This window comes from Cupressus sempervirens, chromosome 1, assembly GCF_028749045.1.
Source record: "Cupressus sempervirens isolate cs-2001-9-10 chromosome 1, ASM2874904v1, whole genome shotgun sequence".
Classification (NCBI taxonomy): Eukaryota; Viridiplantae; Streptophyta; class Pinopsida; order Cupressales; family Cupressaceae; genus Cupressus; species Cupressus sempervirens.
Window position 1 is genome coordinate 241,028,822 of NC_143118.1, and position 17,457 is coordinate 241,046,278.

At 37.1% G+C, this 17,457-nt stretch overlaps 1 protein-coding gene across 4 annotated transcripts in view; it reads left to right on the plus strand.

Annotated features, from left to right (window-relative positions):
* Nucleotides 1-17,457, plus strand: part of LOC149577058 (histone-lysine N-methyltransferase ATXR4-like) — a 237,839-nt gene that overhangs the window by 166,886 nt on the left and 53,496 nt on the right. For all 4 annotated transcript variants that reach the window (XM_089821834.1, XM_089821841.1, XM_089821858.1 and 1 more), the window contains one exon: nucleotides 14,071-14,197. In XM_089821834.1, coding sequence (XP_089677960.1) covers nucleotides 14,071-14,197 — 127 coding nt within the window. The remainder of the gene's footprint in view (nucleotides 1-14,070; nucleotides 14,198-17,457) is intronic.

The following is a 17,457-nucleotide window of genomic DNA, read 5'->3' on the forward strand; positions in this document are numbered from 1 at the left end:
TAAAATCTCTGCTTCAATTTGCTGCCCCATGAAATATGTTAGCTGATTGTCCAGTTCAAAATTCTCCCATCTTGGATCGACCAAGTTTCCATTCACCCATACACCATGTAAGATTATTTTTCCACCTTTGTCATAGAGACTAGCATGCCAACACAACCATTTAAACCATGAATTTGTTGTTCATTATTAATAAACCACCTTTGACACAACACTTCCAATTTCTCTTTTATTGTTGTCACTATGAATTGCTGTCTTGAAATGTATTTGTCACTATGGTGCCTAGCACCATAGTCCACGCAAAATGGGTTGGGACTGTGGCAGTTGTGGTGTGCACTGTTAAATTTAGGAACCAAAAATAAATATAGCAGAAAATTACAAAACAATTAGAATGCACACCACATTTATCCTGGGAAAAACCCTTCTCACTGAGGTAAATAACCCAACCCGCCAAAGGACAGTTCCTTTATTAAGTTTCTCAAAATAAATTACAAGTACTCTGTCACTTTCAGAAACTTCACCGCACAAAAAGAAAACATTGATTAGAGGTCATAGAAAATAGAGTATCGGTTCAAGCAGTTCATGATATACCAAAAACAAAATCTCTGGTTGAACTTATAGACACACAAGAACTATAGTCAGGATTGAGAACAATATTGTTGCTCATTTACTGAGCAAGACAATAATCATGATGCTCAAGATCATTCACAGTGCTCAATATTAAGCATGATACAATAATAGTAAACTCAACAAGCCCAAGACATTAAGTGCATGTCAATATTTTCTGTAACAGTGATGATACATAAGAAGGAATTGTTCAACACTTTCACAATGCTGTGTCTCCCAACTCTCTACACACTCAAGGAGCTGAGAAACATTAGCAAAAGACACTAAATAATTTCTCTGTAACCGTAATCACTTCTTGACAAGGAGAGGTGAATACAAAGATTAACCATCAACCATTACACAACGAGCATTAATGATACAAACAACATGTAAATGGGCAACATAAATGATGAACGTAGCATCAAGGACCTAGATGCCAAGTAATCATGATGACCAGAATTACGATGTCAAGATGGATGAAGCCACTTACACACGTATCCTCCGACTCACCACTATACATAACTGCAGTGTGCAAAATAATAATAGAGACGGACATAAAAGCCTTCAAAATATTTAGGAGAAGCATCAAAACTTGGAATAAATAGGAGAAACCAAACATAGGCAATGAACAACAACAACATGAAGTACTTGGAGAGAGAAATTGACGACATCGAGAGAAACCACAAATACAGAATTGTTCAAAATAGGTAGGATCTGTCTCACAGCTATTACTGAATTCATCACTTCGTCTTAGCAAGAGAGATATCTTCAGAGTGCTATCTCATGGCAAGTGTACATAGCTGCAACCAAAATAATGTCATCATAGATTTTCTCAATAAAACATTTTTATCTCAGCATAGCAATATTCACTATAGCTACTCCTAGAGGGTGAATTAGAAAACAACAAATATAGTCATGGAGTTACACACATGACTTCCACTATGGCTACTCCTAGACTATGGAACAAGGGATTTCACTTTGAACTTCTCTCGCAGAGAAAAACTCATTAACAAGGGATTTCACCTTGAACTTCTATCGTAGAGAAGAACTCATTAACAAAGGATTGCACTTCAAACTTTTCTCATAGAGAAGATCTTATTGGCAAGGGATTGCTCATCAAACTTCTCTCATAGATAAGAACTCCTTAATTAGGGAGTGCACCTCGAATCTCTCTCATAGAGAAGAACTCATTAACCATATGCTATGTATCACTAAAGCTGAGTCTATCTCTAAGCAGGAGCATCATTCTCCAAGATACCAAGCTTTTCCTAGAAATAATAGAACTTCACTCTTAAAAGTGCCTTGGTGAGAATGTATGCAGTTTGCTCCTCTATAGAAATGTACTTAAGCTCAATCACTTTCCTTTGAACCATATCCCTCAAGTAATGATATTTAATTTTAAAATGTTTGGTTCTGTCAAGAAAAACTGGATTAAATAAAGGCTTCACACAACTTTGGTCGGCAAAAATGATCACTATAGGTTTGAAAGGATGCCCAAACAAACCTGCAAGCAATTTACAAAGTCATACAACTTTTCTTGCAACCACACACAATGCAATGTATTCTGCTTCAGCTGTACTCTGAGCTATACAAGATTGTTTCCTGCTGCACTAGGAAATTATGGTTGAACCTAGGCTGAAACAACATCCAGAAGTACTCTTCCTGTCAGGTACACATCCTACCCAATCTGAATTAGAGAACCCTGCAAGTTCAACTCTACACATGAAGAATATTTGAAGCCATATCCCATTGTACCATGTACATATTGCAAAACTTGTTTGGCTTCCACAGGATGAATTTGCCTTGGTTCACACATGAACTAACTCAAGGTTTAATTACATAACATATATCAAGCCTTGTATTAACAAAATACATCAAAGAACCAATTAACTGCCTGTACATAGTAGGATCAACTAAATCTGAAGTGAGTACATCATATAATTTCTTTAGATTTGCTTCAATAGGAGTCACCATGGATTTACACTCTAGCATTCCAAGTCTTTTCAAGATATCAATTGCATATTTATCTTGACTTTATATGATTTCATTTGCTCTTTTCCATACCTATAGCCTAGAGAAATAGTGCAACAAACCAGGATCTTTCATTTCAAATTCTGAAGCTAAATCCTTACATTTGACAGTGAGATCATCATTATCAGTGAGAAACAAGTAATCAACATAAAGCACAAGAGTCAACACCTTGTTGTCATTTACCTTGAATACAAATTCAGATCTGCATCATTCTTTAGAAAACCCAAACTTAGAGGATAGTGATTAATTTTCTCATACCAAGCACAGGGAGCTTGCTTTAAACTATACAATGCCTTTCCATCTTGTACACATGAGATTCCCTATCATGAATAACAAAGCCCTTTGGCTGCTCAATGTATACTTCCTCTTTAATTATCCCATTCAAGCAGGCCGTTTTCACGTCCACTTGATAAGTTTCCAACTCTTCTCTACTGCAATGTCAATGGTTCTGATGCATGTGTAATGATCTATCAGTCCAAAGGTTTCTTCATAGTCTACGTCTTCCTTTCGTGAGAAACCTAGCTACAAATTTGGTTTTATATTTTTCTATACTTCCATAGCTACATGCTTAATTTTCAACAACCATTTAGATGAAACAACTGATTTACCTTTTGGTCTTGGAACTGTCCCATATGTCCCATATCTTTCCACGCTGATTTGAAGCTTCTTCAACACTGGAAGGTTCAGAAGCTATATTGTGACTCATCAAAGCTACATAAACAACATACTTATGAGGCCTTTTACTCTCTCTAGAAGTGCCACAAGGGGCTGCATATTGTTCAACTTCTTCCATAGTGTTCCTGGCCCACAAGGGTCTTTTCTTGTTTGCTGAAGCATTACTGGGACCTGCTGAAGTATCAATAGGATATACATCACCAACTGGTTCAGCCGAATCCTCTAAATCTGTACTCTCCTCAATTATATCTATACCCTAAGGAAGCTCAAAATATTCTCTACTTGGTTCCATGTTAGACTATTTTGATTTCTTACAAGTGAAATCTTCGTTAAAGGATGCATCCCTGCTGATTTCAATTTGCTTGTGTCTTGGAATGTAGATTCTGTATGCTTTTGAAGAATCATCTTAGTCAATAAATATGTGTTTGCTTCCTGAAGGTTTCAACTTTGTTCTTGTCTCTTTTTGAACATGAATACAAACCAAAAATTCTGAAATAACTAATATCTGATTTAATACCTGTAAAAGCTTCTTCTAGAATCATGATGTCTAGAACTTGATGAGTGCTATGACTTTGAATATGAAGAGTTGTCTTACAAGCCTCGACCCATAGAAAAGTTTGAAGGATTTGATCATGTATCATAGCCTTTTCTGCCTCAACAATTGTCTCGTTCTTTCTTTAACCTACACGATTTTGTTGAGGATTATAGGGGACACAAAACTCCCTCTTAATCCCAGCTTCAACACAAAAGTTATGAAAGATACCAGACACGTATTCTCCTCCGTTATCACACCTTAAAACCTTAATCTTCTTGTTAGATAAATTTCGAAGAAGGGCTTTAAATTCCTTGAAGGAGGACAACGCTTCATTAAATTCTTTAGATTTAAGAAAGTAAATCCAACACTTACGAGAAAAATCAACTATGGAGGTAACATATTACCAAAGGCCACTAAGAGATTCAACTGACATAGGACCATATAAATATGAATGAATAAACTCTAGGATTTCTTTTGCTCTGCTTTAGCTACTATGAAAAGTACTCTTAATGTCTTACCTTGAGTGCATCCCTTGCAAACAACATGGTTTTGGCTTAGCTTTGGAAGACCAACCACAACCTTCTCCATAGAAGATAAAGTTCTGAAATTAAGATGACCAAACCTCTTGTGCCAAAGCTCACTTGAATTGAAGTATCATGAGCTAAAGCTTGAATGGGATGATCTGGAAGCTTGTAGAGGCTATCATGATGAACTCTAAAATCACAAGTTGATTTAATGTTGGAGTTTTTTCCCCGTATATTTCCATTAGAAAAGGCAACATGATAACCTTTGTCTTCTAATGCAAATATAGAAATCAGATTCCTCTTAATACGAGGCATAAAGAGGACATTACTCAAGTGAAGTGGAGTCTAGAATCCAAATGAAAGGATTTAGTCTAGCATCTTCAACAGAATAACTCGCATCATCACCGACAGTGTCTTGAAGAATAGAATCCTTTTCTTTCAATTTGAAGTGATGTTCTTGGTAACCAGTAATATGTTGAGATGCAACACTGTCAATCAGCCATGTATCAGTATTTGTAGGTACATTGCTAGAAAGTGCAAAAATAAATAGGAAACCCTTAGAGTTTTCACTTGATTCCTTTTGAGGAGAAGAATCTTCTACATTTGCAACAATGGCTTGAGGTTTTGGTCTTGAGTTACAATCTTTAGCAAAATGTCCATACTTGTCGCATCTAAAGCACTGAATCCTAGAAAGGTCCCCTTTCTCTTTCTCGGAGTCAGGAGCTGCCTCAAAGTTTTTCTCTCAATCTTTTGAAGTCCCCTTTCTTCCCTTTTCCTTTAGAAATGTGGGTTGCAAGTAGATGATCATCTTCATGACAACTTCTACATCCAATTGCTCTAGCTTCTAATCTGCATTCTTGAATGTAATCAACTCTCAGTCTGTCAAATTTTGGAAGCTCATTTCTCCCACCGACACCTTGAACGAAACTCCCAAGCATGGAGAAGTCCATCTATAGAAAGCATAACTAAATTCTTATCTGCAAAAGAGTCTCTAGTAGCACTAAGATGATCCTTTAACTCTGTAGTGTTCATAAAGTAAAAAACTAAAGATTCACCTCTAACCATTTTCACATGTAATAGTTGACATCTTAGGAAAAGAGCTCTACTAGAATTTTTAAACTCATACAAATCCTCGAGAGTCTGAAACATCTTCTTGACTGATTCCAGTTTTGAGATTAAATGATCCTTAACTGAATTGATCATAATCTTCTTAGCCATAATCTTACTCTTTTTCCATGGAGTTCTTTCAGTATCTTCAGATGATTCTGCAACATCAGATGACTCTGCAATATTAGATTTAGCATAATCCAGAAGGCCATTCTCTTTAAGTGCAATAAGGACTCTAAGTTTCCATGAAGAGAAATTCAAAGAGCCATCAAGTCTATCTTCAACTTTCAAGCCATTCACCATTTTCACACATTGAAAAAGAACTGAAAGAGAAACAAGCAATGCAGAGAACTGATACTTCTGGTTCTGAATTGAATTTCTGAGACCCACTCTGATACCATGTTAAATTTAGGAACTGGAAATAAATATAGCAGCATATGAAATCACAATTCACCATTTTCACATGTTGAAAAAGAACTGAAAGAGAAACAAGCAATGTAAAAAACTGATACTTCTGGTTCTGAATTGAATTTCTCAGATCTGCTCTGATATCATGTTAAATTTAGGAACTGGAAATAAATATAGCAGCATATGAAATCACAAATTACAAGACAATTAGAAACACATACCGCATATATCCTGGGAAAAATCCTCCTTGCCGAGGGAAACAATCCAACCCACAAAAAGACAGTTCCTTTATTAAGTTTCTCAAAACAATTTACAACTGCTATGCCACTTTCAAAAACTTCACTCCTCAAAAAAACATAGATTGATCAGAGTTCATAGAAAATATAGTATCGCTATAAGAAGCTCACAATACACTGGAAACAAAATCTCTAGTTGAACCTACACACACATTGGAATTATAGTTAGAACAATATTGGTGCTCATTCACCAAGAAAGACAATAATCAGGATGCTGAAGACCATTTACAATGCTCAATATTAAGCTTGATACAATAATAGAAAACTCAATAAGCCCGAGACATTAAGTTCATGTCAATCTTTTATATGAAAGTGACAATACATGAGAAGAATGAATTGTTCAACACTTTCAGGATGCAGCATCTCCCAACTTTCTACACACACCATGTGACAATCCAGAAGCTGAGAAACATAAGTGGAAGACACTGAATAATTTATCTATAACTATAATCACTTCTTGACAAGGAAGAGTTGAATACAAAGATCAACCATTAGCTGTGACACAACGAGCATTAATTGTACATACAACATGTAAATGAGCAACATAAATGATGAATGTAGCATCAAGAAGGACGTGGATGCCAAGTAATCATGATGACCAGAATTATGATGCCAAGACAGGCGAAGCCACTTACATACATAGTATCCAACTCACCACAACACATAACTGCATCGTGCAAAATAACAATAAAGATGAAGAGCCTTCGAAAGATTTAGGAGAAGCATCAAAACTTAGAAAGAACAGGAGCAGCCAAACACAGGTAATGAACAGTAGCAACATGAAGAACTTGGAGAGAGAAACTAACAACATAGAGAGAAACCAAAAATGCAAAGGTCTTGCCGCTACTACTGAATTCAACATGCATAACTTTGTTGTGAAGTTTTCACTCCATCGCCCCAAAATTTTTGGGGACCCCCTTTTCGGGCAAGCCTCGGCAATTTTCGCGGGTGTTGAGAATTTTGCGGTTACCTTAGCAAAATTTGGAGTTGTCCAAAGGTTTTTTAATTGACAATTTTACACCTTGGACACCTTCGGGCTAGTAGAGGGATTTAATTTACTTTGACCTGGTGCTAAACTTGATTTTCCAAAATGTGTAATTTTGTCCTTTGGCCAAACAAAATTCATACAGTAACATTTTTTTCGATGGTTAAAATGATATCTAGCAAGATAAAATTGCAAATTTTGCACTTAGACAGATTTTTGAAAATTTGATATAATTGTATAAGCTTGAGCATTTTCAAAATGAATTTTGAATTTAGTCATTTTGGAAAATCTTGAAATTTTTCCAGTGAAAAGAATTTTGATAGTGAAATTGTATTTAGAGTTTGAACTTCGATTGCCAGGAAAAGGATTTATTTTTGTTAAAAAATCGAAATTGCATTGCAAAATTGAAATTGGATTAAATTGCAAAATCTCATTAATTGGGTTGAAATTTTGCCTAAAAGATCTTGGAATGTTAAAAGAAATTGGTAATTTGGAATTGAAAATTGATTTTGGCTTGTTAGATTCGATTTTAATGATATTTTAATTGCCAAAATGTTGTTAAATGAAAATTTTGACATCTCCTAGGCTTACCTTGTTTTTATTTTACAATTTTGGATCAAATTGGCAATTAAATGGGCCAATTTCACTATGGGGCTCATTTATTTTCATGTTTCATTTAAATCCGGGCCATCTTTGGGGGTTTTAACTTAAATTTTGTTTCCCTCTAGGCAAGCCGGCCCACTTTGGAGATCAATTGGAGGATATAAGAACGGGCTTCCCCCCTTATTTCCTCATCCATTTCATCTCCTCTTCCTTGGTTGTGCGAATTTCTCCTCCAGCTGGGTGAATTCTTCCTCAGTAGCGATTTTTGGGGTCAGATTTTTCATTTGTTGGCAGCAATTTTCTTCCTTCAAATAGGGTGATTTCTGCCCTAGGGCAATTTGGAGGAGCAGATCTGATTTTTGCAAGATTGAAATTTTTTTTGAGGTTTAAGATTTCCTTCTTTGGCAATGAATTCTTCCTCTAGCTATGGCAATTTTGTTTGGGGTGGAGGCAAGGTGATTTAAGGTCTGATTTTTTTGCATTTGTGGGTGAGTTTGGGAAGTCGAAATTCTGAAAAGGAGCAAATATTTGCAAGCAATTCATTTTCTAGGGCACCATATTTTGGAGGACTAAAATTTCTGAGATCTGATCTAAATTTGAAGGGGCCCGATTATTGGTAGAAAGCAGATTTAAGGTAATATTCTCATTCTTTTTTAGAGGTGAAGATTGGTTTTAAAGGCAGATTTTATTCCTTGTTCTTGTTTGGTTCGTTTCCCTTATCTTCTTCTTGCACTTCTCATCCACCACTTCATCATCCCATTGGAGATATAAGTGTAGATTTCATGATAGGACACTTGGAGAGGCAAAAATAAGCTAGACCACCCTAGGATTGAAGTTGGGAGAAATAAGTGTAGTCCATCCTAAGGTAACAAAGAGGCAAAAATAAGTGGTAGTCCCACCCCTAGGATTGAAGTTTGGAGATTGATCAGTGTAGAGATAGGATTTGGAGAGGCAGAAATAAGCTAAATTCCATCGATAGAAAGAAGTTTGGAGAGTGATAAGTATAGTCCATATCATTTAGAATGAAGGGCAGAAATAAGTGTTTAGGATGGTAGATCTTAGTGCAAGCAAGAACCCAAAGGGAACGAATAACAAAAAAGACAACGAAGACATGATGCCTAAGACCACCTTCTTCTCAAAAGTGAGCCGAATAAGTGATATTGATATCGGCACGGTAAACATGGTACAATTGAAGGATAGATTGAAGCAAGGACAATCCCCCATTGCAAAGAAGATCTACAAGAGCGGAATTGTACAAGCGGCGACTTTTTCTCCTACCTTGCCTTGTCTAGAATTGGTAATGGCGTGTGCATCCCGGTTTGATATTGTGACCAAATCCATCATTTTTGATGAAGGGAAGAGGGTGTTGGCTAACATTAGTGGACAAGTGGTTGAAGAAGTATTCAATATTCCCCAGTATAAAGGCACGACAGTGGTAATGATGGATCAGGTGACCAAATTCTTTCAGGATAATCAGGAGGCCTACTTCATGCATCTAAAGCATAATTGGTTACACGAGGGCAGGAAAGGAGTTACCAAGTCATCAAAGCTTAGCAAGTCAGATTTCAAATTAGAGTATGGCAACCTTATTGTGCTTCTTGGCTGGATCATGGGCATGGCTCAAGGTATGCAATTCGAGAATTGGATGTACTATTTTATTGATGAGATTGAAAATGGAAAGAGAAAATTTGATTGGGCTAGAATTAAAAGTGAAAATTTAGAGTTGCAACTAAAGACAATGCAAAACCAAAACCAATTCTACATGGGATCCTATCTTTTCTATCTAATTGCGAGACTATATGAAAATCTTAGACTTAAGGCCTTAGGAGTGATTGGCAATGGGTCGGGGCACTGTTTGGTGCATGAGTGCTATCCACAACTTCATTTGCACAACACCAAAGATTATAAGATGTTTTATGATGCCTTTGCCATGAAGACGGTAAGGATATTACAAGGGACACCTGCTAGGAGGCTCTCATTGGAAGCAGAACCAAAAGTTAAGAAGTATGGGAGTTGGTTCATCCAATTTTCACAATTCACATATATCAAAGTGGCAGGAAGTATAGTTTGTCCCAAGAGACTTCCAAGGTACCCACCCTGTAGGATAATTTTGATGGAGTTGGCTAGGCAACTTGAGCATTATGACAAGATAATGAAACTTAAAGGTGAGACAGGGATTACCTTCTCATTTGGAATAGGCAATGATACTTGCCCCAATCCTATCACCTTTGCAACTGCAGAGGAGTTAGAATGGTATCATCTAGGATGGTATAGAGCAAGACAGGGATTCGATCCTAATGGTCTTATCAAGGTATCTCACGAAAACACATTCAAACATATTCCTACTATAGAAGATTTTTTGGGCCAATGCATAGGATGACTTTCATGTGAGGAAGCTAGCTTTCTCAAGGTTGTCAGTGGGCATGATGAGGGCAATCAGATGGAGAGGCCTTGATATTCCCGATCAACTGGAAGATGATGAAAACGTGCTAAGAGAAGATTATGATACAGTCGATGGAACAGAGTTGTGTCCAATGGATTGGGATGATCATCAGGATCCTTCCTTAGAGGCAGTTATAAGGACAGTTGATCTACACACTGAATCATGGTACAATGAGAAGTTAAGGTAATTACAAAGTCGGAAGGTACGCCTTATGAGAAGATGAAACCGGAGGAAGAAGGTCTAGTGGAGTCAGTCAGACAGAAAGGTGCGGGTAGTAGTCGGCAACAAAGAGCAGTTAAAGGCAAAAAGAGGAATTTGGAGGTCGAGAAAAATAAAGAACATTAGGAGCCTCCAGCAAAGAGATAGAATGCAACATTGTCAAGGGAGAGCATAATTGAGGCTAGGAGTCTAGAGGCTAATACAAGTGAGTAAAGGGTCTTGATAGAGGTGAGTTCTAATTCGGAATCAAGTGGTTACAGTGACAGTACCAAGTACTCTCCTCTCTCGAAGGACCAACATGGAGATGATATGACCATCACTAGTGAAGAAGAGGATAGGCCAATTGATATTGAGGAAGTAAGCCAAGCACCTGAGGCTGTTGGTGATGCTTTGCTAGTCGAACCAAATCCAGATTTGGGGAGATGCACTGCACCTCTACGGTTAAGGTAAAAACTTATGCCAAGAGGCGAGGTGGTGATTGTCCGAACAGTTGAAGATATTCAAGGGTTAGTGGAAAAGGAAGATAGTGAAAAATAGAAACAAATTGCAAAAATGGTGGCAAAGGTAATCGGGAGTGATGATGAGGGTCACTGAAAAGTTCAAATTGCTATACCAAAGGTTAGCGAGGTAGTGGATAAGATTGTAGCCCAGGAGTATGAGATAGTTGAGCATAACTTGGGAAGAATCACAGATGACATGGAGTGTGAGGAGATCCAGGAAGACATGGTTTCAATTATAGAAAGGTTGAGGAAGGCAAACGAGAGGATTGTAAAGTTAGAGGCCGAAAACAAGTATTGGAGAGATTGCCAACCTATCCAATAGTTGCATCAGGCAGCCCTTCCGCAACAAAGTGGGAGCAACATAGAAGAAATATTGGCTCAACTGCACGAAATCAAAGATTGGATCAGTGATATAATTCAAGATGGGCGAAATTTCTTGCCTTCCTTTATCTCAACATTCATGTCATTGGTGGCTATTAGAGACAAATTCATAACATTTGAAGGGGAGTGGAAGGATTTCTTTCTAGTCAAGGACTCAGCCATTCGCAGGCTATGGGCATTTATTGGGCTACTAGAGAGATATTTGGAAAGAAACAAGTTGGTGGTTGAAGGAGGAATGAGTACGGTGGAGTCTTGGTATGTTGCCTTGATCATTAGATTGAGGATACTTGAAGAGATACGGAATGAGATTGCATAGCACAGCCTAGGCGTTGACACTTCCATTTCAACCATGGCGAGTGATGTTGGGGCTGCACTTGATTTTGAAGATATCAGAGAGGAGAACGTCAATGAGACAGAGTTTGGATTGAGATTGGATGAGTTGGGGAAGGTTGCCATCAAGAAGAAGCATTTGGGCACCCTTGCCTCCTTTGCCTTTATCGGATATGTGAAAGAATATGAGAAGGATCATGAGAAGACATTGCAAACAACAAGCAACATGATGAATTCAGCCGAGCTCAAGTTGAAGCACATGCCTTGCCCTCCCATGAAAGAAATTAACGACAGGCTAGCCAAGTTTATTGCATTGGCTAAGAAGATGAAAGAAAAGGGTAGAATTATATTAGAAGATCATTTGTTGTAAGCCCAAGTGGCAAATTCTCCTTTCTTCTTGGGTAGGATAGGCGTCTAATTCTAATTGGCTACCATTTTGGTGCCTTCTCATTGGTTGCCACTTTTTTTTTTTTTTTCATTGGTCCATTAATGAGGTGGCATCTTCTCATTGGCCGATGGGGTGGCAACCCTAATTAGGGTTTCTGGGATTTGATCTGGATCATTGATTTTGCCTCTTAATCTCTATCGTTGGTTGTAATTTTGGCCCCTATAGAAGACCATTTGCTCTTATTTGTAAAGGGTTGAAGAAAATTGTTGCTTAAGATAATACCAAAATTGCTTCTCTTATCATTGTTGTGGCTTGCATGGTGATTAGGGACACTTGGTGTTATTGTATGGTTTCTACTTCCAATAGTTAAAGTTAAAAAGGGTTGAAGAAAATTGTTGCTCAAGATAATACCAAAATTGCTTCTATTATCATTGTTGTGACTTGCATGGTGATTAGGGACCCTTGGTGTTATTGCATAGTTTCTACTTCCAATAGTTAGAGTTAAATTTCATTGAAGTTGTTAAAATAGATTTTATTTCAAGAAAGTTGTTAAGCAAGAGTAAGAATAGATGGATAGTTGTATGGTGATATTAGTGGATGTTTGAGAGGGATCCATAAACTAGGCCACTAGCATCCTAGCGGCTTGTTAGGTAGCCTTGCATGGTAATCTAGACTTTTTTCCCTTGAATCATTGCATCTGTGGAGGTAGAGCTGCTGGTAAGCTTTCATCAGATTTGATTCCGGTCCATTTGCTAATCTTTCCATTCATAGGAGTAGAGGTAAAACAAGAAGTAATTAAGTAGTTGGAGTTCATTCTTAGAAAGTTAGAAAAGGAGAAGCATCATTAGTAGACATACCCTCCATCATCATCACCATCAACATCATTTAGGGCTAGTATACATTGCAAAGCTAGATTCATCACCATCATAGAAAAAGTCCAACATCCTTAAATGAATAACGTAAGCCCGCCTACGTGATTAACCAACAAATCATATTAATATAACTAAGTTAGTATCCACAGGTGTAAGGAACCTTGGAGTTTTTCTCATGTTCTTCATGAGTATTTACTTCTCAAGAGAGGGTTGAGTGTTTGATATTCCGTATCAAGTATTCAATTGTTATATGTTATGTAGTGGTACAAAACTGACATCAACAAACATGGGACACATAATTTGATCATGTCATGAACATACGACTACAGTTAGGTAGTCTAGGGGTTAGAAATAGGCTTGGAAAGAGTTATGAGGAAACACATTAAGGTAAGGGCCCAAAAGGAGTGTGAAATTGTAAAAAGTTACAATTTACGACACACCTAAAAGTATAATATGTATAAAACTCTCTGAATTTAGATCTAACATGCCCTCGGAATATTTACATTGCCTGATTTTGAGCTGTTTTCAACCCCTTCTCATTTCTTAGGACTCTAGAATATAGCATATCATATTGAAGATCTTCTCTTTGGCATTTGAAAACACAAATTGCTACAAATGCAGTTCTCAACCAACATATCTGTCTAAAATATGGACAGAAATCCACTGCTGTTTTAATGGAAAAAATGAAATTTTACCAAGGCTCAATAAATCAGGAAATTACTTTAACCAGCTTCCTCCAGTTTAGACCAGCATGATTGATAATGGCTTTGATAGCATATAAGAAATTGGAGAGAAAATGGTATCATCACATTTTAAGCTGCTGCTTTTTATAGGTTTTCAACCTGATTATATGACAAAAACTGTGAAACAAAATTCTAACATGCTTCTGATTTAGGTGGAACATATGCATACTATGAAGAAAACTTAAGTGGTTATCTGTATTGATGTTTCTAACTTTATTTTATCTAATATTAGGCAGGGCTTGTTAACTTAGTTATCATGCTATTCAAGATCAGCTTCAAATATGAGATCTTAGAACTAAATTCCTCATGTCTTCTATTTTCTTTTGACATTTTTTTGATCTGAATCTTTTCATGTAGCACTTCAATATAAGTCAAATTACTAATGTATGGAAATTTTCAAATTGTTCTTTTGGTATCCCCTTTTCAGGAAGAAAGGGTTGAAGTATCCATTGCTGATAAAGCGCCTTGCTTGTATGGTTATATCTGGCATGGCATCTGCAGATAGCCTTGATATTCTTCAACCAGCAAATTTTCCAAATGGTTTCTTGTCCAAGGTAATTTTAATTTCTTGTTTCTAGATTCAAGACATGAATGGGTTAATCTAATTAATGAGCACTCTTGTCAACTATGAATGAGTTTAATTGTTTGGTTTAACCATTTCCACATTTTGAATACGGCTTAATACAATAGGTAATGCACTCCATGTATCCAGCATGGGTTCACATCTTTTAGTTTTATTGAGCTAAAATATCAACCATTTGAGAATCTAGGTAGTCATTTCTACAAGTTTTCTGATGTATATTTATGTATGTGAAGTGTGAACGAGAATGCATGTTTTACAAAAAGTTATGAATAAACAATTGGCAATGTGCTTAGTCATATTTAAATTAATAAAATTATAGCTGATGATAAGTTGTGGACAATTATGTATAGTTCATTATATTAAATTGATACAAGAACAATCATTTGTCAATAAATTGATGTGTATTTCTAATTTTGGAAGTCCTCTCCATTTATTGAGAAAACCAATTTTCAATGAAGAAAATATACATTTCCATGGATATGGAATTTTCTTTGAGTGATTCATGTGATGTAAATTAATGAATTGATTGGCCATTTGATAAAAGAATCAACTACTAGAAAGAGTAAAACTCCAAAGTGATCTAAGTTTTATTTAATAGATATTGCTATTGAATTTTTTAACTGAGTAAAAGATACACATCTAACATTGCAAGAGATCACATATAGGTGCATCAAACAAGATAATGTTATTTCATTTGCCTCATTTTTTGTTTAGAAGATTCATTCTATTAGAAGATGAGAGGGCGAACAATGGTAGTAGCAAGTTGAATGAAAGAGACAAAAACAAATGACCTAGATAAGATAAGCTACTATTATTAATGTCCAACAAAAGACTGCAAAAAGGGTCTATAGGGTTGAGAGCTTACAACACGATGACAAAGAGAAGCAAGAGCACCAAATGGTGTCCGAGAAAAGCAAGCAAGAAACAAGAAGAGAAGAGAAGTGCCAAGGAAAGGACTAGAAATCCTTTGTTGGCATAAAGAATTTGATCACAGAAGGATATAACTACAAATGAGCCTTGCACAGTTCTTTGAGAGCTATTGGAGGAGTGTTGCAAAAAGAAGAATGACTACAAAAAGAGATGCAAGGAGTGAGTTCAGTGAAATTGATTATGTGTAGGCATAATGAAAACAACCATTGTCAAGAATAAATAGATATGATAAATTTACTAATGTCCAACAAAAGACCAACAAGGGTCAAAGGCACTACCAAGTACAATAGGGGGGCTAGCCACAACAGGACACCAAATGGTTTCCAAAGAAGAAACAATAACATATGTAGAAACAAAAGAAGAGAGAAAGAAATGGAGGAAAGATAGAACCCTCTTGAATCCACTTAAGAGTTCTAAAAAAACATGAATAACCTCCAAACCAAATGATAATCAATAGGACGTCAGATTCTTGGACCTCCTCGTAGTGATCTTGGGGTAGGAGGGCTATATTGAATAAGATGTTGTCTTGGATCTCATAGATTTGGAAAATGGGGCGATGGAAAGCATTGCTTGGTACCACGCTCTGAGTCCTAGTGAAGGAGGCAATGAGCTAGCAAGGTGGGGATGTCGGTGCAGGAGTGTTTTCACACAACCTAAGGGCTTCTTGAAAATAAAGGGCAAGGCATCACTACTCAGTATATCTGAAGAAGGTGGAGAGAAAATGTGCTTCTCTGTAAAGGTAGTAGAACCTCCCTATGATCTCATAGTATAGAGGACAACAAAAAATGGAGTGCAACTCAAACTCAATGTCACCAATGCTACAAAGTTGACAAATCTTGTGCTCTCTATTTTGAAGGTGAACAGTCTCGCAACAAAGTCAATGGGAATCCAACCTAATGGATCCAAGAGGGATCTTGAGAGAATGGAGCTAGTGGAGGGAAAGGTAGGAACGGTGGACATGAGTCTATCCTTAAATTGCAAAAAGTGCTTCACATAAAAGGCCGTCTTAGGGAGAAGACGCCTGTAGGGGTTGATTCAAACAGTATGTATGAATTACCTATAAATGTCATCTCTGATGTACCCATTTAGCTCCTGGTGGGGAGGGAGAATATGTGGAGGTGCATTAAGTGATTATTGGAAAGGGGAAAGGCTATCCATACTAATCCCAATGTTCTAAGAAAGGGAAAAGGCCTCTGCAAACCAACCACAAGCCTGACCAAAAGTGATGGTGCAAGTAACTATTACCTCTGAAGAGCAATAGGCTAGATAAGGATTTTTTGATGCCTCTTTGAAGAATCAGTGAATCCCTGAAGGCGATGAAGATACCAAAGCAGATTGAAAATAGCCACAAGCCCTAAACTCTACAAGAATAATGTTGTGTGGGGCATGGAGGGGTGAAGAGGATGGAGAGACAAAGCAGACATGGTTGGATAGAGGGAGGGGAGAGATGGAGAAGTGCCTAATGGAGGGGATGAAGGGTTGTTAGGAAAGAGTGTAAATGGTGACACTTGCACCACCATGTAATGTCCCCTTTATGGGACATTAAGAATTTTAAAGACATTCATATAATATTAAAATTGACTATGAGAGTGTGAAAGGTCAATTTAATATTATGAAGTGGGCTAAAAGTGACAAGGAGGGATAAGACGAAAGACAAGAAGGGAGTCGAAGAGTCATAGCTGTGAGGATTAAAAGGAGAAGAGGCTCATTCATTTGGCATGCTTGGTTTATGATTCAAATCTCAGTTTCTCTCTTGTGAGAGTTATTCAGAAAGCTTCAGCTTTCATCCAGCGTGAGGACATCAACCCTCATGCTGGTAGACAGTGGATGCAAACCCATTGTCTGTGGAGATGTCACATTAGGTGTCTAGCGTGTGCTTATGGGCTCTTTTCTTAGTATTCCAATCTGACTGTAAAATTGTGTTTAAGATTGGACTTTGACTAATAGCTATTGTATTGCTATTGTATAATGCAATAACACGTTTTAAGGTATTTGACGAGAATCTACTGGTTTATATTGTTGGTTCATAATGCATCTACCTATGTTTATGTTCTAAAAAATTATCATGAGTTAGAAACTGGGTAAATATCTATTGGGGATATTACACACCACCAAGAGGCCTACGTGTGAAAAGGTGTGAACTTGGGAAGCAAGATAACCCATTCATAAACATTAGGTCCAAAGACTCACTTATTTGTTAAAGATGTCTATTGTACTTGGTCAGGGGACCATCTGCATCCTCTGAAGATTTGTGGAACCCCAATTGGACCAGATCCAAGTCTTGAATGCATAAGAAATCTG